The sequence below is a fragment of the Lontra canadensis genome, unplaced genomic scaffold (genome assembly GCF_010015895.1).
Source record: "Lontra canadensis isolate GAN:19392208 unplaced genomic scaffold, GSC_riverotter_1.0 scaffold1, whole genome shotgun sequence".
Classification (NCBI taxonomy): Eukaryota; Metazoa; Chordata; class Mammalia; order Carnivora; family Mustelidae; genus Lontra; species Lontra canadensis.
Genome location: NW_022630995.1, coordinates 4,013,884 through 4,037,127, shown reverse-complemented (window position 1 = coordinate 4,037,127; position 23,244 = coordinate 4,013,884). Strand labels below are relative to the sequence as shown.

Here is a 23,244-nt window from a genome sequence, read left to right as displayed (position 1 = left end):
CTACCCAGAATGACGACTTCAGGTGGATACACATCCACTCAGCTCGGCCGCTGGCAGGAACCCAGACGTGCAGGCTTTGCCCCTTGACCTTGACTACAGGGCAAAGGATCGCTCTAGGAAGGTACCTGCCGAATGGGGTTGCACAACTTTATGCCAGTCGGTCACAATCTTCAAATCGGTTACTCTGTTCGGGCAGGATGCCAACGGATGGGACAGAGATTCCCTGAGTCTTCATTCCTGATTCTAAAATATGATTTTGAAGCCGTTACGCATTATAAAGAATGACAAGCAGCACGTAATACATTTAGTAAACCGGTTTATTTACATCACACGTATTTGCCATGCAGCTTACTGAATTGCACTCTGTGTCATAACAAAAAAGACAAGCACTATCTTTTGAAAATGGCTTTATATAGAAAGATAATTGCCTCCAATGAATTAACTGCAACCTTATAAATCACAATAGACAGTTTAAAACCGCCACGGATAGTTTTAAAATGCACGTGTAAAGTCTGTAGGTAAAGAGCTTTTCTAGTTTACACACTGTAAAATTAAAACCAGTTTTTTTAGTATGGTAGCTGAATAGTGTACTTTTAATCTTATTTTAATAAATCTATAAAACCAAAAATAACTTAAGTATACATTATTACAAGGCTCAGATTTGTAGGCAATTTTTAAATATTCTCTCATGTTAACAATGTCTTACAAATTTTGCCAGTAGTGCTATGCACACAGTAGGTGGTCAGTAAATGCTGACATACAGAAGTGTTTATAGTTGACAGCAATCCACACTCATCCATTCATTTCCTACTTTATAATAAAATATTTCATAGTAAAGATGAAAATGAGAGAGGATAGGTTTCTTACAATATTTAACATTTTCATAAAAAGATGACATGTTCCCATGGTAGAATTCTCCCTACAGACTTGTATGCCTTTTAAATTAAAAAAAAACAAAACAAAACAGTCAAACATAGTATGCCTTTTTAATCCATTAATTCGGATGGCAAGTATTAGATAATTCATACACTCTAACAAAAAAACAGGAATGTTTTTAAAAAATTTAGAGAAAACAGAGCCTAAAGTTCAATGTTTCTATTTTGAGAAGATTATAGTAAAATGGTACCAGGCCTAAAATAACTAGACTTTTCTATTTTTAAATTAATTCTAACTATTCTCAGTGTATTTTATTGGGCCAAAATGACAAAATATCTTATTTAAAATCAACAATACCACGTTAGACCCCTAAGGGTTGTTTTGGGGAAAATACATCCTATTATTACAGCAAAGTCTTTTTTTATCACTCAGCATAGGAATCAAATTTGTGGCCTTAGGAGGCAAAGTAGCCATTTTCAAAGTAGTGTGTTCATCATCATAATGGTACAATACAGCGCCCTTAGTCTACTGGGAAGATTCTCCGTGCTGAGATGCTAGCATGGGGAATTTATACTCCAAAAACACTACACCGAAAAGAAACCAAAATTTTACAGCTAGATAAACTGAGGCACAGTAAAGTAACATCCCTCATCTGAGATACAGAAAGGGCCATGTGGAAGTAAGCTTCACCCTCAATCAACACTTAATTCCGGTGCTTTAAAGCTACACCAGTATTTAAAGCAGCTCATGTGAACCCATTAAGAAATCTGGATAATACTTTATATCCCGATGAACATGTTTTTGTGAATGCGTCCAAAGGGATCTAATTTACACACATGAAAAGACCAAGGAACGAGAAGAGCATGTATGCTGGGGTGGTGAGATCTATTTCTTAGGCATATACAATAAAAATATATAAATGCTTCAGGCCCAAGTATGAGATCGTGTTTACCAACACTCTGCGCTGTCAGTAAAATGCTCACATGCGCGTAAACAGGGAAAGACTAGAGTACGGGGGAATAATCCTGTCAACGGGCATCTACGTGACTTTGTTCTAAGGCTTAACGTTCATTTCAGGGTCAACCCTGGGCCATCTGGACTCTGTGGCCTTGAAAGTAGCACCCATATAACTGGGAACTCCCACCCATCAAGAAATTTAGTAGGACTGCAAATTCAGAGAGGTGAAACTCTATTTTGCTACAGGAATTTTGGAACGAAAAATCTGTAATCCACTGGCAAGAGTGCCGTTATTATATGGAACTTAGTAATAGTCCTTGAAATTAAAAAGCTTAAAAAAAAGCTGAAAAGCCTTAGTTATTAGACCACAGAATTTGTTGCCTGATCATATCTTCAGTTTTTAATGTGATTCTTAGCGGATGGGAAATGACGATGCAAGTTCTTTTCCTCTTAATGCCTCTCTCAACTCAGGGGAGGGAAGGTTTAAAGTTTTTGTTCTAGCAAACTAACAAATCCAACATTCCTAAGGAGAAGGGAGCCTACAGCTAAAGGAAATCATACCTTAAGTGCCCGTTTCTCAGAACCTGTGTATTTAAAGGCGAGTGATGACTCAGAACGGCACTCCTGGCTGTGCTAGGCACAGGCTACTGCAACCCTGGCCTTGAGGAGGCACTTCGACTGGACCCACTACTGGGTAAGTATCTTCTATTAAAGGAATCACACAGGATGACTCCGTTTTATAATGGAGGTGAAGCCCTTCCTAAGGAAATGAAGCTGGTGTAAAGTAAAACTAATACTATTTCTACACTGGTTTCACGATCATTGTTGTAATTGTCAACTAATTTTCACTTTCTGTACAAGCAGCAAATTAGTAGTTTTAAGGGCTGGAAAGCAGTTATTATTACAGATTCCCAAGTATATTCTTCCATTTTTATAAAGTATTACTCATGATATATTAAATAGGAGGATAAAGGAAAAACTAATATGAATCTTAGAAACAGTGGGGTAGACAACTCCCCGTGACATATTGCTTACCAACTGTATACAGCAGGCGGCCATTCCTGCCTTCACAAATGTGAAACATAGTCCGGGCATGGCTTGCTGTGTCTGTACTGCATGACGTACACTGTAGACTGATGCCACCAATATAACATCACTACTGCAAGGACATGCCATATCTGGTGGCTTGATCCGAGGTAGTTTAGTTGTCCTAGAAGGGAAGGCAGAGACACAAGAATATTGACTGTAATATTTTGATATTAAAATACGAATATATTTTTATCTCTGGACTTGGAAATAATGGCTTTGCAGCAAAAAGATTTTGGCAGCGTCAGAGCACCTGGAGACTGACAGGAGATTCATTCAAACCCAAAGGTTTTTTTTTTTAAAAGGATGAATTCATATTTGGGTCTACTTTAAGGACATTGGTGAATTCTGGAAATACTATTCCAAATGTGTCTTGCAAACTAATTTGGTTAATTTCAGGAATCTGATTTTTCGTCTCCCCGGTCTCATGTGTTACTTATCTGGATATATGTGCCATGGACTAATCCACAAAATGTAATTAGTATGGCTTCATCGTTACTGAGGTTGATTAGTTCATACACACACCCACACACACACACACACACTTAGAACTATTTCTCTTTGTGCTTAAATTCCAAGGGGATTAGATAATTGACACGCAAGAAGCTTCTTGAAAAAGAACAAAATAAATGAAATCCAGAGCTGTAGAAATTTAGATTAACTCTCTTTTCCTTACTGATGGTGCTTCTGTGGTCATGTCATGTAAACATTCTCAGTCACCATTCCTGTCTCTTCTTACCAAGAGGAATAGCACAGTGCGTAGATTTTAAATTTTAAGTCCACACAATCCTTTCTGTAGGGCTTCCTAGCCTTTTTTGGTGCCACGGTGTACTGTGACAGTCTAGTGAAACCCACAGACTCATTTTCAAAAGCACAAAACACAGAGGATTACAAAGAAAGCTGATCACATTATCAGATAAGTATCATAGATATATTCAATTGTGTTCACGGACACCTTTGGGGATCCTTGGACCCCGTCAGATACCACTGTGCTGTTTCTACATTTGTAAAGATGTAACTGAGCTGAAAGTAAGTTCTTCAGTGTCAATCTGTTGATTTCATAGTAGTCAGCCACCATGCTCACCGCTGCACGGTTCTCTCTACAGCCAGGTCATAAATGGGGACTGGGGAGACGCGGTTTCTAAGCCACTCATTCAAAAGCATCTGAGCTATCACTTTTATCCATGAAGCTTTTCATCTCGTAGGGTCTCCGGATGTCTGCTGCTCCCACCGTGCCCGCACCGCCACATACTCAGCTACATGGGGGCACGGTTTAAGTCAATCTCATCTGGGAGAAATGTTAAGTTATGTAACATTTGACCTTTTACAGGGATCCTATGTTAGACAACTGGAAACTTCTGGTATGAAAGTTCTGGCATAAAAAACTTCTGGCATAAAAATACTATGGCTACAATTGTGTAATGTAGAAAAATGTCATGGTTCAGTTTTCTACATGTACTTGTCATGAAAAAATAAATAATAAAAGAATTATTAGGGGCGCCTGGGTGGCTTAGTGGGTTAAAGCCTCTGCCTTTGGCTCAGGTCATGATCCTAGGTTCCTGGGATCGAGCCCGGCATCGGGCTCTCTGCTCAATGAGGAGCCTGCTTCCCCCTCTCTGCCTGCCTCTCTGCCTACTTGTGATCTCTGTCAAATAATTAAATCAATAAATCTTAAAAAAAAAAAGGAATTATTAATAAGGTGCTACAAAAATGTATTTTGCTAGAACCGTTTCCTGAGGAAAATTGTGGCTCTCCCTGAAGGAGGGCCAGTCTTCAATGTAGGGTCATGTCCCACTTATGCTCTGGAATCCGAATGTTTACCCTCAGGTTCTTCTTACTCTTATTTAAAACTTACCGGTGACAACCAAGTTCACAGAAGAAAGCCTGTGATCTATACATTCTCCAGATCAGGGTTTCTCATCCTTTTTCTTCCCAACATGCATTATGATAGCATAATCCTATCTTCAATTCACTGGGGAAGACATTCTTAACCCAGGAAGGAGGGATAAGTCTGCAGTTTGAAAGTGAACACTGTCCTACGTCTAGCTCCTCACATCAAAAAATCACTGCTCTATGCACTCTGTTCTCTTGACTCAAGCTAGAGATCCCTAGACTTCTGTCACTGTGCCCCTTACCCAACTGCATCCTCCACTTCCGGGACTGAGGTCGAGGAAGGACCATCACAATCGTTGCTGACTCGTACTAAGTGCTTACTACTCGTGAGGAACTTGCTAAATGGTTCATGTACACTTTCTCACGTAATCCTCACAACACCATGAGAGAAAGTATGATCTCCAGACTCAGATGAGGAAATGACCCGAAAAAGCATGAGTAATTTCTTTAGCTCGTGCAGCTAGTAAGAGGGTGACGTGGATTTGAAGCCCAGCAGTCTGACTCCAGACCTAAGTTCCTAAACAAGCAAATACAGATTTTGGACAACCTTATTCATTCTACCCAGTGTCCTCTTGGTTATTTTCTATCAAAGGTGGTTTTTTTTTTTCTGGACTGAAGAATCACGGAAATCTGTCCTTCTACTGAGGTACTAGCTTGTGTAGATCTTGCAGACATGAAGACCCTTCACTTACGTATTTTCCCTTTAGCACTGGGTATTAGGAAGCTGAAAGGCAGATTGGCGGCCTTTATCTACTTTTAGAACCTCAGGATGGATATACGGTGAAGTGATCCTAACCCTGGCTTCTTTTTGTTATCTTATTTTCCTCTCTTTTCTTATTTCTTGTTTTGTGGATTTCTACATACATAAAATTATTTTTTAAGTTGAGTTGGCTTATAAAGAAGTCAATGGTAACTAATAATTAGTATTCCACAAAAAAAAGCAGAGTTTGGGAGTCAGAAGACTCCTAGCTCTGTCACTAGCTCATCATCAGGAAATGGTGGTGAGCTCATCTACTGCACTCGGGTTTGTGAAAGTCCTTTGAAAGTTAAGCTTTTAGATAACATTTGACAATAGGAGAGCTGTTCTGTAACCAATAATATTGAAAAAAACTAACTTTTGATACTCAAGCATACACTTCTACCACATATCTAGAAGAAAGTCGCGAGATCACCATGAAAGTGATACTTACCTGGAAAGTACCGCTCTGGAACTTTGGAGATGTAGAACAGGAAAGCCAGAAGAGCAATCACATACATCACAATTACACGAGGTGCAAAGTCCTGAAAAGCAAAACATTTTTCACAGATCTTTTTCCTGTGACTGAATTCATTTATTAGGAATCTAATTCACAGATTAGGTAGAAGTCATAGGTGGAATTTAACCTTGTTAAATCTTAATTGTAGACAGTCTCCAATTATGGAAATCTTGTTCTCACTGCTGTAGGAAACGGGCGCTAGGCTGGCTTCGTCCGTGACTCTTGGTTTTGGCTCCGGTCATGGTCTCAGAGTCGTGAGACTAAGCCCCTGTGGGGCTCCCTGCTCCGCGCAGAGTCTACTTGGGGTTCTCTCCCTTTCCTTCTTCCTCCCTGTAGGAAATGGCCCCAGAAGTGGAGCGCAGTGCTCTAACGGTGAGGGCACTAAGGGAGTCAGAACTGTACCACAATTGAGGGTCCTAAGGACACCCCAACTAGAGGTGCGTGGGTGGAACGCGTATGGGGACTGGAGGTAGGGCAGAATAAGCAAAAGCTGAAGATCAGGGGCACCTGGGTGGCTCAGTGGGTTGAGTCTCCGCCTTCAGCTCAGTTCATGATCCCAGGGTCCTGGGATCGAGCCCCACATCCGGCTCTCAGCTCGGCGGGGACCCTGCCTCCACCTCTCTCTCTGCCTGCCTCTCTGCCTACTTGTGATCTCTGTCTGTCAAATAAATAAATAAAATCTTTAAAAAAACAAAACAAAAAAAAAAACAAAACAAAACCGAAGATCAGGGGCTTGTGGTTAAAAAGATACAAGAGTGTTGGGAGCACCTGGGTGATTCACTCGGTTAAGCATCTGCCTTCAGCTCAGGTCATGATCCCAGTGTCCTAGGACCCAGCTCCATGTCAGGCTCCCTGCTCAGCGGAGAACCTGCTTCTCCCTCTGCCCCTGCTTGTGTCTCCCTCTCACTCTCAAATAAATAAAATCTTTAAAAAAAAAAAAAGAGGTTTGGCCCAACAAGAAATCTGTTCACCAACCCGGGTAAGTGGTCCTCCTGAAACTACTATATGAAGCAGTCCCTCTCTCAGCTCTAACTGGAAAGCTTTTCCTTGCCCTAAGAAAATTAGCCAGCTAAAATTGATACATATTGATCCTAATTCTGGTTGTAAATTCACAAGAAGCCATTTAAGAAATAAAGACAAGGGGTGCCTGGGTGGCTCAGTGGGTTAAAGCCTCTGCCTTCGGCTCAGGTCATGATCTCAGGGTCCTGGGATCGAGCCCGCATCAGGCTCTCTGCTCGACGGGCAGCCTGCTTCCTCCTCTCTCTGCCTGCCTCTCTGCCTACTTGTGATCTCTGTCAAATAAATAAATAAAAATCTTTAAAAAACAAAAACAAAAAGAAATAAAGACAAATTACTTCTCTCTACACATAGTTGATAATTATCCTGGCCTTCCTGAAATCCTACATTCTTAAAATAATGAACATGAGAACATAACCATACCCTGCTTCCCAGAATTAGCCCTTCTGGAACTTTTCATCTTTGGTTAAGTCTCTCTCTCTTTCCCCATCTTTTAAAAATTACAGCTTATCGGAGAATTTCTCAGGAAGTCTCCCTCTGCTTCTTCGCTGGAATGATCTGTGATCACATTAGATTTCTATCTTTCAGAACCACTCTTTTCCTCAACCATATTTCTATTGTAAGATTTCTGAAACCAGGAAAGCACCCATATTTTTCTGAATTTCTCAAAAATCTACTGGCTCAATAGGTCTGGTTCTCTTTCTCATTATAAGCTTAAAAGGGATGTGTTTATGTCATGTCAAATTCTGGTCCCTTCTCTGTCAATAACCAGTTATTCATTTCGGGTTAGAATTTAATCTAGAATTGTAGTTCACCATTGTACTGTCTTAACCTTCTATTCAGGGAATTAAAATTGGCAGAGAAATGAGGTTTTCAGTTATCAGGATCACTGAAGTTCATCACCACTGTCTCACTTTCTCCCAATTTCTTAATGTTATGAAGAAAGCATCACCCGTTCTCCAGCTGACAAAGTGGCTGGCCAAGTCCTAGCACTCAATTTGCTAGATCACAGAATTTCCTTTCTTTCTAGTTTTATACCCAAATGCTTTCCATCATGCTGTTGCCAACTTCATTCAAGCACATATAAGCCTACTCTTAGTTCTGTCTTCTAAAAAATATGTGATCCTTTTGTATAAAACCTGCAGTTAAATCCCCTTATTCCAGAAAAGATCCCATTGCAACAAGTGTATTACTTCTGCTAGATTTCCTGGCATATTTACTGATGTTAAAAATTCCTTTTTTTAAAAAAAATATATATTTTATTTATTTGACAGAGAGAGAGAGAGAGATCACAAGTAGGCAGAGAGGCAGGCAGAGAGAGAGGAGGAAACAGGCTCCCTGCTGAGCAGAGAGCCCGATGCGGGGCTTGATCCCAGGACCCTGAGATCATGACCTGAGCCGAAGGCAGAGGCTTAACCCACTGAGCCACTCAGGCACCCCGTGATGTTAAAAATTCTTAAGTTTACTCTCAAGTGCTTTCTTAAAGCATTTTTATGTGGCTCTCTGAGATCTTAAGTCTTATTTCTAATCCCTTTCTCCAGAATATGGAGGCATTCTCACGACTTGCCCCATAATACCTAACTCTAAAAGCTCTTCTTTTACTTGCCAGTATGTTGTCCTTGGTGGGTGGGACATGCTCTCAGGGCTCCAGCTACCAATACAGTAATGATTTTCAAATCTTGATCACTAGTCTCCAACTGTGACCTGAATTCCAATTCCATCTCCACCTTTACGTGCCACAGGTGCCTCCAACTCTACAGGTCCAAGGAAAAATCTTTTCGAGCTCCTTTTCCTCCCCCAATTCAATCCATCCATCCATCCATCCCTCCTAGTTCCGTATTTGTGTTCTCACTGGCATTACCTTTGCCACAGCTAACAAAGTTGGAAACTTAGAAGTTACCCTGCACTGATAAGCACTTGGGCATTAATACCCTGAGGGTAGCAGGAGAACTAAGAACGTCTCATTTCACATAAAGACATCTTGGAAAAAAGCAGCAGTTACACTTCTCTTTCCTGCAAGGCATGCTAATTTATAAAGATGTGAACATGATGGCATTAATATGCAAATACAAGCATTTTCTCAAATGACAGAGACCCACCCACCTGGTCTGATTACAGTGCTTTACCCAAAATGAATACAATGGAAAGGCCAAAAAAGAAGAACATCGACCCCACTCAACCCACCTGTACAATAGGAGCCCCGACGCCTCCATTAAGCCAGACCCAGTGAAGCGTGGGGATCACTCCGTACCCCGAGACGGAACAGAAGATGACAGAGCGCAGCCTGTGCCACTGCTGCGTGAGGTAACTGGGGTGGGTCTGTGCGAGGAACACGGCCAGGACCATGGCGAGCGCGGTGACCAGGTACACCTGGCGCCAGTACTGGCGGAAGGAAACCGAGTTTCAGTTGTCATGCAACGTCAGAGAAGGAAAGAGCCATTCCGGGTTTTACGTTACACATTCCAAACTTATTTATGTTTTTTTCCCCTTTCTAGACACAATTAACTTCCTTCCTTAAAACACCGCGTGTTCCACACGCCCACTAGGTTTCTCAGGGCGACGGAGCTGGCAGAAAGCACACTGATGCACACAAAAGCATTTTCGGAGGACTGTCACATGCCAGGGACGATTTCAGCCCCGCAGACGAAGCTGACGAGGACACGGCCTCTCGCAGTGGGTGGGCTCACAGACTGCGGGAGGGCAGACACCGACAGTTAGAATCGCCAGGACCCGATGAGACGCGCTGTAACCCAGCTGTGAGCCAACGCTGTGGAGCCCCGGGGGCCGGGGCATCTGCTCCCTGCAGCCGCGAATAAACGCTCCACAGAAGAGACAGCGTCTAAGCAGATGCTGCCTGAGGAGCAGACCCGACTGCGTGGGAAGGGGGAGTCCTCGAGGCAAAGGAACGGCACGTGCGGCGGGAACGTTCGAGAAGCAAGGCTGAAGGCAGAGTCCGGTGAGGCGCGGGACGTGGAGCTCTCACGCGCCGGCGCTGGGGAGGAGCGGGGTCTTTAAGGATGAGGACGGGCCCGCTTCTCGCATGACTTACTAGGTGACGCGGACATCGGTGTGCAGAAGCAAGTGGGGATGGGCAGCCGGCTGGAAGATACTAGAATAACCGACTCAAAAAGAGAACGGAGGCTTGGAGTCCCGTTGGACGAGGAAGATACAGATGTGAGCAGCACAGGCAGGAGACCTTTTAGAAATAAACTCAGATCTTAATGGCTGACGGGGTGTGTGAGAAGGCAGGAGAGCACGGCCAGGCCTCTCCATCACGAAAGGCCGTGCGCGCGGCCTCCGCTCACCGAGCAAATGAGCAGATAAGGCAGGTGTGGTGTCTGTGGGGGGAGGGAGAACGGGAAGGCACGAATGTGCCTTCTGAAACACGTTACGTTTGAAGGGCTCACAGAGTGTCTGGGTATGGAGATGAGCAGCTGAAGCCCGAAAGCCAGCACCTCACGGGGCAGAGTCCTTACGCTGGGCTGCAGGGACCGCTGTGAGGCCGGAAGCTTCCTGAAATGGCACGTCAAACCGTCTGGTTCCCCTGTACCCACACGCACACCCCCCGGATGGAAGGTCCCGAGTTGTCGATCTCACTGTCAAAGCAGCCCGCACCCCTTCGGAGAGAAAGAGCCGCTACAGCAACTGCGCACTCGGAGCACTCGGAAATGATTAGGCCCCAGAGGAAAGAAAATGATTTTCCTTTAAGTGATCATTAGCTCTGGTGGTTCTCTCTTCTCTTGGAAACCGAGCTTTTCTGAAAAGAGATTTAGTCCCACTACCCTCCTGAATTATTGGGTATATGTGGGAAAAGGTAAACAGAAAACAGGTCAGCTTTCAGAGAAAGACTAAAATAAGTAAAACAATTCAAATATGACATGACTGCACTCACAAGCTCCTACTGACCAGCTTATACCAAATTTTCTAAAAGATATAAATGGTTTCCAGCAAAATGAGTAAGTGAAACCTGAGCAGATACGAACTTACCATTAAAATCAAATCAATTTACAGGGTTAACTGCACATATATTTAATTAAATGCTTATGTTCCAAAGTAATTAGGCCTAAAAAGCAAATGGCTCATATGTTAAGTGGCTACAATCAATAATTCTCTTACTTCAAACCAAATTTATGATTTTTCTCTTTGCTAGTTTTACACTTTAGCTCAGTTATCTCTATTATTGTGCAGAGACAAAGGCCCCACTTAGGAATTCTCAGTTCAGAGGGATCCTGCGCTACAGCCGATCTTCCCAGGACGCGAAGGCTGGGGAGGACGGCTCGGAGCACCTGTTACACGTGAGGGCCCGTGGGGAGGAAGGCTCCGGTGTTTTGCGAACAGGACTACCAGCACCTAGTACGTACACTGCCCCTGCACAGCTCTGTCCTGGCTCTGAAAGGGAGGGAACTAAAAGACAAAAGAAAACAAAAAGGGTAAGGGTAGGCGAGCAGGAAGAAGAGAGAACAGAGCTGATGAGGGCTTCCGGAATGGGAGGCCTTCAGAGGTACCAGGCCCAAGGGAAGACTGTTTACTTCCTTGGTGGGGACATGAGGTGATGGGACAGGATTATATTCCGCAGTTTGCTGGGCCAACATAATCTGAAAGCAGTGTTTCAAATGCTGCTTTGCACGGGGCAACAAGTAACTTTTATGACATCAGAATCCAAAGCAGAGTTGATCTCTACCTCAGAAGAGATACCTATTTAAGTCACTCATCACCCAGCTGGTCTGTCTCCATGCTCACCTCCAAATATAAGACTAAAGAAAGGAAAACGTATTTCTTACGAAGAACTTAGTCAACACGCTCACAGACAAACCCTTTATTTTTTTCACTGAGAGAGGAGTAAAGGACCAGGGGAAATGGAAAGCAGCAGGCAGCTTCATAATTTTATCAAGCACTAACTTTAACTTCAGCTCTATAAACATAAAACACATGTAATGTGCATCTGAAGAATCATGTAGTTATAGGGATTTAGTGGAAACATTAATAACTTAGTGTTTACATCCATTTTTAGAAATAATCTTTAAATATATATTTCAATGGAAAATCAGTAAAATGAGTTTGGATCTAGTAATAGATATTAGAGATCACAGGGACCTTCTGAAAAATTAGTTTATACATATATAAGACTCATATTTCTTCTATAAGTTAATTATGTGTTTATTCAGAAGTTCAAAGGAACCATGGCAAGAAAACAGAAGACCTACCGGAAAGGTAGAATGTAAAATGTTTTAAGTTACTTACGTTATTACAATAAAATGCATAGAACACCCCAGAGACGTAGCATCCCAGTATTCCAATAGAAATTCCTGCATAATCTAATGCCATCCATCTTCGACAGGTTTTTTCTGATCGATGGCAGGAAAAAAGATGATAGCCCACAGAGCAAAGCATACAGACCTATGGACAATAAAACAAATCTTAGCAAAGTGAAACAAAAAGGAATGAAAGCAACTCGTGTGTGATAGTGAAGTGGTTAGGTCAAGTCCAGACTTTCTGGCCAAACAAACTTGAACCTGGATTCTGGCTTTGTGCCATAAGGTAAGCCATGTCATTTTTCTAGGTCTCCGGTTCCTTATGGGTAAAACGAGGCTAACAGTAATAAAGAAATTTAAAATGGCAGCTGTTTTATAACATAAGATTTTAAATAAGCAGCAAAGCAGTGGGAAAATGATACAATGTCAATGTTTTTAAAATATTGAAGCTTATTTGGATTCACGAATGAGTTTCCTTTTTAAAAAATACCCACTAGAAGATCAAAGAACATCAGATTGTGTGATGTAAAACCATAAGGTCCTCCTACTTAGCTACTCCCCAGCAGTAGCTCCTGATAACATCTATTACATGTCCTAGATATCTTCATCGAGTGTATCGAACACCTACAATCTACAAGTCCACACATTCAAGCACATGCTATATACTTTTTAATCAAATGGAATCACATAATACATTCTGTTCTACAATTTTGCTTTTTACGCTTAAGACTTCCCATGTCCATATGAAATTTCATTGTCTACAGTTTACTGTTTTTTTTTTGGGGGATGTAAGTTATGCACAGCTTTGTTGTGTCCAAGAAAAAAATAACTGACTTATGCTGACTTTTTATGTTGCCAAATTGAGAGCAAAGCTAATCTGATTCGAGCAGCTGCTCTGAAGATCGATAAGGCTTCCATGGCTGAACTCCCTTCAGCCATTAAATACCTGCTGTGTGTCATGCCCTGGGGATACAAGGATGAGACCTCTGCTGTCAGAAAGGTTTTCGGGAAACAAGTGGACAAACAAGTGGTGCTGTAAGAAGTCACAGTGAGAAACCAGAGGAGGGAGGGGCCTGGGTTTGTGGGTGTATGTGTGCATTTGTTTGGTGGGGGAAGTGGTGGGGAGAAGAGCTTCACAGAAGGGCTGCCACCAGAGCTGGATCCTGAAAGGCGGTTCCAGCCGTCATCCAGAATAAATACAAATACAGGCGGCCCCGTGCGTACTGGAGGGGCCACGGGATAAGCAGAGTTGAGAGACACAGAACCATTAAGGAATGTTGTGTGGCCCTTCATAATACAATTATGACAGAGAGTTTCAACGTCAATATTATGGACAAAGTGGGATACTATTGAAGATTTTAAGTGCAGCCTTACAGAAAGGCTGAGATGGGAGGTTACAGGAGTAGCCCTGGAGAGCAGTGACAAGAGCCTACTAAGCCAGTGACAGCAGGGGTGCAGCAAATGGCACAAAGTAATATGAAGCATAAATGATAGGAAGTAGGTCAAATAAATGTTTTGTAAGCAGCTGCTCAGGTAGAAAAATGGTCAGCTAGCTAGTCTATAGTCTGGTCATTAAACAAACCTAATCAGGCCCCACAGCTCCAATATCAATACTCAAAACAACGTACCTAGCCACAATGTCATTTCTTGTCCACAGTCGGAAGTCTTCATCAGTCTGTGGCTTAGGCTAGGAAGCCACAAATCCGAGTTCGCTGACCCAATGAAACACAACTCTCGGAAGTTTGGTTATTGTTTTCTCAGATTATCCTTGAGATTAAACACCGTTAAGTCTAGAGGACACCACGGTGTGTATTCTTGTTGACAAGGAAAGATCTCATTGTCACAATGCTGAGTGACACAAAAAAGCAAGCAGAGATGATCACAGCTCAGAAATAGGTGGGCAGGTAGATGGGAGGCGGCTGCGCATACACAAACGCCAAATATGGCTACCTCTGCAAAGTGGAATGGCTTTTACTTTTTTGCATACACTGTTTTGTTTGAATTCCGACGTGAGTATATTTTATAGTAATACTAAGAAACAACAATAAGGCTAATTTAATTGCGAAAAGGAAAACAAAGAGAAAAGTTACACTTTTTAAAAGGAAATTAAAATACATAGTGTTAACAGAGAGCACTGAGTTTTTAAAAAGTAAACCTATACTTAGTATCTGTTCTAAAAATTAAAAGAAATCCATTTTAAAAGAAATGTGTTATTATCAGAATTCCTTAAAAAAAAAAACTGAAAAATTATCTGGCAAATTGAATTCAGATGGTAAAGTTTTCTGGAAACTTTCCTTCTGTGGACTATCTCACTCCATCAAGGCAGAGAGATAACTGGAGGGTGACATCCTACATCTAATCTCCTTGGCATGATAACCACATACTTTTCAAATACTTTCAGGCTCCTGCCTCCCTCCAGCCTCATCCTTCTCCACTCTCCCAGGAGCCAACCACAAAGGCCAACCCCTACCAGTCCAGAAACTGTTGGATGGTCTCTTGCTTCTGGGCTTTTACATAAACTAATCTTACCTGCTTAAATCCCTGCCTCACTCTCCCTTCTGCCCTCCTACCTAAGTGACTCAATCGTCAGGACAGGCCGGTTTTGTTCAGCACCACATTCGCGACGCCTAGCTTAGTGCCCGGCTGTAGACTACGGAACTTAATGCAAATGAACTGAATCTAGGGAAAGGCATTCCTGGATTCTGCTCCTCCCTAAGGCAGAAAGACCTCTGGGAAAGTTCAAAGCCCCTGAAATTTCATTCTCCTATTCAGGATGTACTCTATTAAATCTGGTTCGTGGGAGGGTACTAAGCATATAATAAAATGGTGGAAGTGAAAGAGAAAAAAATATTATGTCTTTTAAATTAAAATGAAATGCAAATCAATTATAATTATTATTTTTTCCTTTTTTGAGAGCGCGAGGGGTGAGAGAGAAGGGGAAAGTGAGAGAAGGAGAGGAAAGGAGAGAGAATCCTAAGCAGGCTCCACACCCAGTGCAGACGCCCAACGTGGGGCTCGGTCCTAAGACCAGGAGATCATGGCCTGAGCAGTAATCAAGAGTCGGACGCTTGACTGACTGAGCCGCTCAGGAGCCCCTAAACGTAAATGAATCTCAATCTGTGGTTTACCATGCCGCCTGCTGACTCTAAGAATTTGAGAAAACTGAGTCAACGAGTTATAAATTTAATAAAATAAAAATAACGGAGATGGCAGTTTTCAGTTGGGAAAATCTGCTGTCTTTGGTATCTTGCTGCCTTTAGCAACTTCTGCAGTGTGTAACAAAGATCACTGCACTATTTTACCGTCCTGCTGAATAATCCTGCGCAAGACTGCGCAAGTCTGCAATGCACTGTTTTGTTAAACCAGTATGAAGATTAATATGCTTTCCTTGAACTAATGTCAGTCGTGGCTGGATGGTGAAGGAATAAAGGGCAGGCCCGGGGGTAGAGGAAAACGTGGGATTTTCAAAGGAGATCCTACTCATATAATTAACAGGAGAGTATAAACCAGTTTTGCTTACTAATGGTTATTAAGAGCATCTTAGTCTGTAAGATACATCTAAAAATTAAAGTATAAAGAAATTGATTCATTTCCATTTTAAAACCAGAGATGGCGTCTAAGAGAGGTTTAGGCTGCAATGAGGACAAAATGCGTATACTTTAAGTATAAATAATCAAATAATAATAATAACGAAGATACAAGAGTATTCTTTCCCTCAACGAAATTCAACATATTATTCCAAAAACTAGAATTAGGAAAAAAGGGGAAGGGTGATGTTCCCAATGTGTTCTTAGTCTTTTGACTCCGAAGTGTGAACTTGAGTTGAATGATGGTCTGAAATTAAATGATGTCTCATGAAAGCAACATCTGAGCAGCTGAAGTCTGGTACAGAAGCACCTTTCGCACGGTAGCCACAGGTTAACTGCAGGGAGTGCTGGCCTGCATCTGCAGGAAGCAGGGAGGGGGTGACAGCTTTTAATTTGTATGTTTTCTGTACTCTCTGCATTTTTTTTTTTTTAATTTTAAAAATGTCAGCAGGATTTCAGCCCACATTTGTTTTCTTCTTTAGAATTGTTTTTAAAACTATTCTATATAACTTTTAAAGGAATTTCACCAATCCTTGAAGAAAACTGAAAGTGCTAGGGAAATAAATACAAAAGGTAGAAAGGAGAAACTGAAAGTATCTGAAACCAGGCAAGCATAAAAAGACCAAAGGAAATGAACACTAAAGCAATAGAAAAGATCACTACCAGCAAAATAAGACATTCAAATTAAGACAGATACATTTATATATGTACATAAATTACATAAATTTATTAAATTTTAAAGATAAAATTAAGACAAATACAGAAATCACACACATATAAATAAGAAAAAGATGGGAAATCTTCTGAAAAATGTTTTAAGCAGTAACTAGTGTTCTATCTCAGCCAGAAAATAGAGTACAGAGGTTCCTATCCCATTATTAGTCTTAAAACAGAAATCTCTAAAAAGGGAAGGAGAAAAGGCAAGGCATTTTCTCAATCTTTAAAATCTACTGGATTTCAAGTATACTCTAACAGTAAAGCCCAAATATACTCTCATAAAAACATTTTTGCTGCTTGTATTATGGAAATGAATAAGCTAACCTATGTGCTATTTTGGGGCTCTTTAAATCAAGTGGTGGGTGTGATGTAAGATCACCTGCCCAAGCTTGTCTGACTAAAGCTCTCTTTATTAGTAATAACGTTTCTGAAATGACTTACCTGGAAGCAGAAAAGACAAATAGAACAAATTACAAAATCTTCTCTGGACGCGCTTGCCGAAGGTAATACTGATGTCATGTCATATATTCCCAGGGTAAAGAAGAGGAAAAAGCCCAGCAAATGACTCCAGATGTTGACGGTCTCATTAGATAAAATAAACAAACTGGAAAACAGACAGACATGCATCTCAGATTCATACTGGCTTGCTCACCATCAGCATTTAGAAGGTTAGGGACAGTTTGGGGGGCAGTTATCCAACACTCGCTACTTGAAGCCCTTAACCATGTCTCTGCCTTTGTAAATAGGATTTCTCGCTTAGTTTACATTCTTCCACGTCTCCACCAGTCCTGAGGTCTTGGAGCTTTTTTGGGGCTCACCTCTATTATCATATTTACTACTTCCTTCCTCCTCTGAGTTACGGATGTATAAATTCCATCTCATCCTCCAGCCTATCTTCTCCCTGATGGCTGGCACCAACCGTCTTTATGACACCACTGTCCCCGGCAGAGTACTTTGCTCAGATCGGATGCTAGGTGTCTACAGAAATGAATGTGCAGATTAAAACTGGATGTTCGCTGCCATACTTTCATGCTCAAACGCAGGTATCTGAAAACCTGCTAAGTATAAGGTTAGCCACAAACTTAAAATACCTTTTCAGCACACACTAAATGTGAACGCAAAGCTAGACAGACGCGAGAGAAGCAGAATAAATACAAACTGTTCCGCTGGAAAGGCTCTTACGACAGGCATGCCGGAACAGCTCTGCTGTGGTTGTGTGAAACCAAACTAGTTCCTAGGTGGCATGAGTTTCTCCTTTTTAGGAACAATAGGTTACTTTGAGTATCGGTACCGTTTGCTCACTAAATGCCCAGCTGGTCTGAGCAGTCTTAGCAGCACTGGGTGGCGTAGACTGGACCACAGCAGCCGGGAGTCAAAAGGCTCACTGCCCCTCCCTCCACTCTCACCCTCAGCCACAAAGTAGCTCTGTGACCCTAAGTTCTCTGGCTTCCGTCTCTTCAATCATAAAACAAGAGAGGTGAATGAGATGCTGCTGCAAGTCCCTTCTAGCTCCTTCATTTTGGGAAATGTTTCTCTAACTATAGACAGAACGCAACTGATTATTGTTTCAAATTCTCTTGCATTTCTCTGGTGAAATCTAATCTTTTTGTTTGAATTCAGGTCTTTGACATTCGCTGGTTCACATTCCTTATTAATAAGCATCAATGTATCACTCTAACCTACTGAATTTGTAGGAATCACCACGGTTCTCATTTTCCCATTTTTACACACCATAAACATAACAGGGTCTCACACTGTCAAACGATCATCAAGAATAAAGTGAATCTTCTTATCATGAATTTCGGGCTTTATCCTGTACGAGCACCAAGTGTCAGGGCTACTACCACTGGGGCGGGGTGAAGACGCAGGGACGTGAAGGAAGGTTAACTACAGGACTAGTTCGATGTCAGTACGCTGCTCTGCCTCTGCCTCAGAACTTCTCACTTTGTGAAACTGGGCGCGCCCCGAGTGACTGAACCGACAGGCAGGACCGTGGCACGCTCCTTCCAGCTAACAGAGTGCCGGCAGAACAGTTGCGACATGCAAAACCTCTCCTTACTTCAAAATCTGTCCTGGTCACTCTGACAGCTAAGAGAAGAGAGGGCAAAAGCTGACCTTGGCCAAGACCAAGCTGGTGGGAAGAGCACTTGGAAGAGTATTGCCTGTCGAGAATCTGCTCTTACTCTGTGAGAAGTTCTGCTTCTCTGTTCAGCTTCAACATCAGTAATTAGGGTGGTAACAAGTCACCATTAATTGAGTGCCTGCTAGGGGTCATGCCCTGTGTAGCATTTTATATACATAATGTCATTTAATCCTTACTACTTTTTGAAGCAGGAATTGTGATTACCCTCCTTTTTACAGAAGGGGAAAGTAAGGTTCAGAGAGGTCAGCCCTTGTTCAAGGTCCTAAAATGGTTAAGTGGCAGATCGGGGCTTTTTGACTCCGCAGCCCAAGATCAGAGCATTACACATATTTCACTTCTCAGTCCATGAGATTTGGACACTCGCATAAGAATCCAGAGGATTGCTGCTAGACGGTAATAAAATACTTTAGGTAATTCACGACCTGCTGTGTCCTTGTGAACTTCATGTGCATAGCAGGGCCCAGCTCTGGTTTCTTGTATAATAACTTATGCAAAGGAGACACTGGGGAGGCAAACAGTACTTAGGATTCAAATTGTGAAGGCCTGTGGGCCATCCGCTGAGTAGGGATGGGCAGAATGTAATGTCACCTTGTGACGATGAGAACAAAACACTTTCAAGGCAGGACAGAAAGATTGGGGGAAAGACCTTGCTGAAAAGAAGACCAACAATCAGATGTGTGACTGCTTCCCGAGCAACTCAACAGCCCACATGCCAGCACAGAGTCTGTCACTACCACATCCTAGAACTAACCAATACCTGTTCCTTCATTCCCTTAAAGTGGGGTTCTATATTTAAGTACATATAGTGAGTTTTAACATAAATCTAGTCTAACAACCAGAACACTGATTTTTTGGTTTTGTTTTTTAAAATCCAGGCACTCAAGGGACTCAAGGTTTTAAAGGTTTAGATGATAAAGAGATTCCTTTCTTAGAAGTGCTTCTAGGGTGCTCCGGTGGAGGGTGGTGCCCATGACAGCTTCTCTCTGCTACGTCCTTTTCCGACACAGCGTTTTCCACAAATGGTTATTATGCAATAGAGTAATCACTCTTAAATGTATGTCACTGAGACCAAACCTTAGTAGTTTCACAAGAACAGGGCACTATCTTCTGTTCTGGGCATGGCCTGGTACAGGGTCTGGCACCTGGGAGGGGCTCCCAGTAGCTGCTGAATGAATGAATCGGGGCTGCTCTGAGACATCTGTCCATCTATCTGGATACACACACGTGTGTGTACGTACATATTTACGCAAATGCCTATGACACCGTGACCTGTGTCCTATTATATTAATACAATTTCCTATCACACGTCACATTGGGCCCAAACCACCGGAATTTCCACAGGGCTCATCTAAAAATAAACAAAGCTTGGGTGTGCACTGGGCAAGGACCACCCGGCCGTCGTCGTCGGCGGGGGGGGGCGGGGGGCTCCCGGCGGCAGCAGACGCAGTACGGGCGGCGGAGCGCCGCAGGGGAAACTGCTGCGGTGGCGACAAAGCCCTACTAACTGTCACTCGTGCTCCGTGGGCCAAGCACCGGGCGGGGGAAGAAGACAGGTAACGAGAGGGGAGACGTGGGGGAAAGAATGGGAGGGACGTGGCAGGTGGGAACGCCAGGCTGGGGGCTGCGCAGGGACCGCCGACAAAAGGTGCGGGAGCTGGGGGGGGGGGGGAGGAGGGCTCCGGCGCCCCCCGCGGCGCGCCCCCCACGGCGGCGGCGACCCCGTACCTTTTGATACACAGCCTGGAGGGCAAGTAGGCCCGGTAGCCGTCGGTGATGTACGGGTTGTCCTTGAGCGACACGGGGATCTGCTCGTAGGTGTAGAGGCGGATGCCGCGGGGCACCAGGACCGGCCAGTACTGGTAGCTGCCCAGCTCGATGTAGTGCGCGCTCTTCAGCAGCTTCTGGTGCATCCTTCCCTGCGCCGCCGCCCCCGCTCCGGGGAGCTCGTCCGGGCCCCGCCTCCCCGGGGAGGGGGCTTCGCCGCCGCCGCCGCCCCCGCCCCGGAGCCCGGGAACGCGGCGCGAGGTCCTACGGTCCTGCCGCTGCCCAGGCCCCGCTCCGCGATCACACCAGCCGGTCCCCGCCGTCAGCTCCTCGGCGCACCCGGCGGCGTCGCAGCCTTCTCTGACGTCAGCACGCCGCGGCGGGCCCCACCCCTCGGCCTCTTCTGGGGCGGGGCCGGCGGGCCGGGGGCGGGGCCGGGGGCGGGGCCGGCGGGACGCGGGAACGGATGCGCGCGCGGGGGCCTGCGGGTGGTTCCCGACACGCGAAGCCGAGGCGTGGGTCTGTCCTGGTGGGTGAGAAGAGCGCGGGGCCGTGCGGCCGTGCGGCGTTTTCTTCAGGGGACGAGGAGAGAGCTCGCAGGAAGCCGACGGAGAGCGAGAGCGGACTCCTCCCGGCCGCTTGGTGGGAATCCGCGGGGAGCGTCGAACGGACCGGGGTCTCCGAGCCGCGGCCGGTCCGTCCCGGCGGCGGGAGCGGGAGGGCAGCCGCGCGGTCCTGCACCACGACGGAGTGTGGTCCAGCCCGGGAGGAGCCCCGGCGGCGTTCCGAGCGCCGACGCCGTCCCGGGTGCGTTCTCCGACCGCCGAGAACTGACGCGGAGACACAGAGACACACGAGACGGTCAGCACCTCCCCCGTGTCGGGCACTGAGCAGAATCGCTTCTAGGTGTCCCCTCGGTGGATGCGTCACAGCGGACGTGACACAATGCGCGCTGAACCGTAACGACGGCTCAAGGCCGAACCCGGGCCGTGCTGGTGCGGCGCGGGCGGGCAAGTTGCAGCGGCGCCCGGGAGCCTGGGGCGCAGGGATTTCTTTTCTTTCTTTCTTATTTTAAAGATTTTATTTATAGGACAGAGATCACAGGCAGGCAGAGAGGCAGAGAGAGAGGGGGAAGCAGGCTCCCCGCTGAGCGGAGAGCCCCACGCGGGACTCGATCCCAGGACCCTGAGCATGACCTGAGCCGAAGGCGGCGGCCTAACCGACTGAGCCACCCAGGCGCCCGGGCCTTCCCAGTCAGTGTCTTTCCTGGGCGTTGGGCCTGGACACGGGAGGGAGCCCGTGGTCTGTTGCTTGAAGCGGAAGCAGAAGGTGCTCAGAGGCTGCGACAGCGGCTGGGTAGCGGCGCGGGACGGCAGCGAGAAGAGCCGAGACGGGCGGCCGCTCCGACCGCGGCAGACTGACTCGAGTGGGCCGCACAACTTGTGCGCCGTCTCGTTCCCTCCGATCCCTCGTGTGGTTTAGCTGTTAGTTAAGCACCCACGACGTCAAGCGCTTAGAAAAGGGAAACGAACGGACAGACGTGAAAAGCCGGATGTCGCCCAGTCGGTGTCTGAGGCCTGCAGACCGGGAACAGGTCTATGAGCGCAAAACACGGAGCGCTCTTCCGCTCAGGCTGCAGGACGGGCGAGCAGGGGCCACATGGCCTTGGGGCACATCGGACACCTGAGGACCCAGAAGGGAAGGGCGCAAGGCCCCACAGAGCGCCGTGGAACTGGGGCGCTGTGACGGCTCTGGACGTACAGCCCCGGTGCCGGACTGAGGCCTGAGCGGCCTGACGGAGGAGTCGAACACCTGCGGGCCTCGGGCACGCGCGGAGAGGTGGGGGTCCACAGCCGCACGTAGCAGGACACCTCCGCGCCCCCGAAGCGGCTGGTTGCGAACTGAACCACCCAGTAAGACGCAGTGGGAAAGTGGCAGCTGCCCGCCGTGCGCCTGTGAGACGGACACGTCGAGAGACGTGTGGGGAGGGGGGGCCGTTCTCCAGGAGCTGGAGGCCCTGCATCCTCGCGTGGGCCAGGAGCGGGGAAAGCGAGTCTGTACGGCTGCGATGGGTCCGTCTGCATGTTACAGGCACGTGCAGTCTGGGGGGACGTGGGGCCTTGACTCGCTGAGCTGGGACTCAGACGTGGCACCGCCGCGGAGCATTTGGGTGAGTGAGATTTTTGTTTTCTTTTTTGTTTTCTTTTTCCTTTTCTTCCCCTTATCTTTCCTCCTTCCTTCCTGTATACCCTTTCTGCGTTTTCTACAACTCTAACGCTGTTGGAGTGAGACGTACAGGTATCGAAGTGGGCGCAACAATGAGTTCCAACTACGCGCCACACATTTTCCTAGACGGTAAGAAAACAAACATGAGTTAAGGCGTCTTTTCCATATTCCAGCAGCATCAACATTTTGGCCGTCCCCACCCCCAAACTCTCTTTCTGGACTTTGAGGGACATCTTTCATCTGGATTTTTCCCCTTCCTCTCTGGATGGATCCCAGAGAATTTGATACCTGCAGTTTCTCTCCTTGATCTTTAAGCCTCAATGCTTTTCAGGATTCTTTCTTCATTTTTTTTTTTTTAATATTCTATTTTTACTGTATATATTTTCTTTAAGGTAATGCTGCTCACATTTGGAGTTTCAGGCCAGATCTCCTTTCTGGGCATCTGGGTTCACATTTAGAACTGGACATAG

General features: G+C 45.1%; 1 protein-coding gene across 2 annotated transcripts; it reads right to left on the bottom strand.

Annotated features, from left to right (window-relative positions):
- Positions 1–224: 224 nt before the first annotated feature.
- On the bottom strand, positions 225–20,855 carry PAQR3 (progestin and adipoQ receptor family member 3). Of its 2 annotated transcripts, none has more exons than XM_032882933.1 (7): positions 20,510–20,855; positions 17,083–17,245; positions 12,327–12,482; positions 9,270–9,467; positions 6,003–6,093; positions 2,869–3,043; positions 225–243 (listed from the first exon to the last, which is right to left on the bottom strand). In XM_032882933.1, the coding sequence occupies exons 1-6, from the start codon at positions 20,692–20,694 to the stop codon at positions 2,901–2,903; spliced, it is 936 nt and encodes a 311-aa protein (XP_032738824.1). In that variant the 5' UTR covers positions 20,695–20,855; the 3' UTR covers positions 225–243; positions 2,869–2,900. The 2 variants fall into 2 exon arrangements, with proteins under 2 accessions (XP_032738824.1, XP_032738738.1); XM_032882847.1 differs by lacking the exon at positions 225–243 and adding an exon at positions 923–935.
- Positions 20,856–23,244: the final 2,389 nt, after the last annotated feature.

Bases quoted from the DNA above. Each gene is read 5' to 3' on its own strand.
- PAQR3 (XM_032882933.1), bottom strand. From the start codon at position 20,694: ATGCACCAGAAGCTGCTGAAGAGCGCGCACTACATCGAGCTGGGCAGC. The intron at 17,246-20,509 runs GTACGGGGTCGC...TCTGTTTTCCAG, and splicing joins TCCAGGCTGTGTATCAAAAG to TTTGTTTATTTTATCTAATG. The intron at 3,044-6,002 runs GTAAGTATCACT...CTTCCCTTCTAG, and splicing joins TCCAGAGCGGTACTTTCCAG to GACAACTAAACTACCTCGGA.